This window comes from Saprolegnia parasitica, assembly GCF_000151545.1.
Source record: "Saprolegnia parasitica CBS 223.65 unplaced genomic scaffold supercont2.578, whole genome shotgun sequence".
NCBI classification, from domain to species: Eukaryota; Oomycota; class Saprolegniomycetes; order Saprolegniales; family Saprolegniaceae; genus Saprolegnia; species Saprolegnia parasitica.
In genome coordinates, this window is record NW_012156972.1 from 1 (window position 1) to 686 (window position 686).

A 686-nucleotide genomic window follows, 5' to 3' on the forward strand; every position below is an offset into this window, starting at 1 on the left:
CACGCTTGCGAGGTACTTGATGACCTACTACGCGTGAAGCCAAGGGCGCGTGGAGAGAGGATCGACCTGCACGGGGCTGCGCTCGGAGCGCACTTGGTCCTGGTCCTTGCGGTAGCCGTGTTGGTAGCAGAGCGGGTGTAGTTCGTGCAAGAGCGGCAGCGTGAACGCTGGCGTCGTCGGCTGGTCTCCCGTTCGCGGCGGCTCGTTCTGCTCAATCGCGCCGCTCTCGGCGGCCAGAATCGCCGACGGATCAAACACCTGCTCGAGTCAGCCTCCACGTGGCCTCAAAAACTACCTGAATCACGGGGCGCGAGCTCTCAAAGGCAAAGATGCGCTTGAGCTCAGGGATGTACTGCACGCAGCGCGGCTGGCGACTGCGGTCGTCGGTGAACAAGCTGTTTTCTCGTAGCGCCAGTCGCGCCACGCGAGCTCGTCGACCGACGTACGCATGCCGACGTCAATGAGCGCGCTCGTAAAAGTCGTCCCAGAGCATCTTGCCATGGCGCAGAATCGCAATCTCGTGAAAGAGCTCGATGAGCTCGTAAATAAGAGAGACGACCGTCGCGTCGGTCCACTCGAGCTTGTCGAGGAGGACGCTGACAAAGTTGCAAAGGTCGACGCCGCCTTCGTGCGAGTCAAAGGCCTCCTTGAGTTCGCTTAAGTCCTCGACGCGCAGCCGCATCATC

At 61.2% G+C, this 686-nt stretch overlaps 1 protein-coding gene across 1 annotated transcript; it reads right to left on the reverse strand.

The window, feature by feature from the left end:
- Positions 1-27: 27 nt before the first annotated feature.
- SPRG_17356 (hypothetical protein) lies at positions 28-682 on the reverse strand (the record flags this gene model as incomplete). The annotated part of the gene is made up of 3 exons (XM_012356768.1): positions 28-258; positions 296-367; positions 560-682. The coding sequence occupies 3 exons, from the start codon at positions 680-682 to the stop codon at positions 28-30; spliced, it is 426 nt and encodes a 141-aa protein (XP_012212158.1).
- Between the last annotated feature and the right edge of the window lie 4 nt (positions 683-686).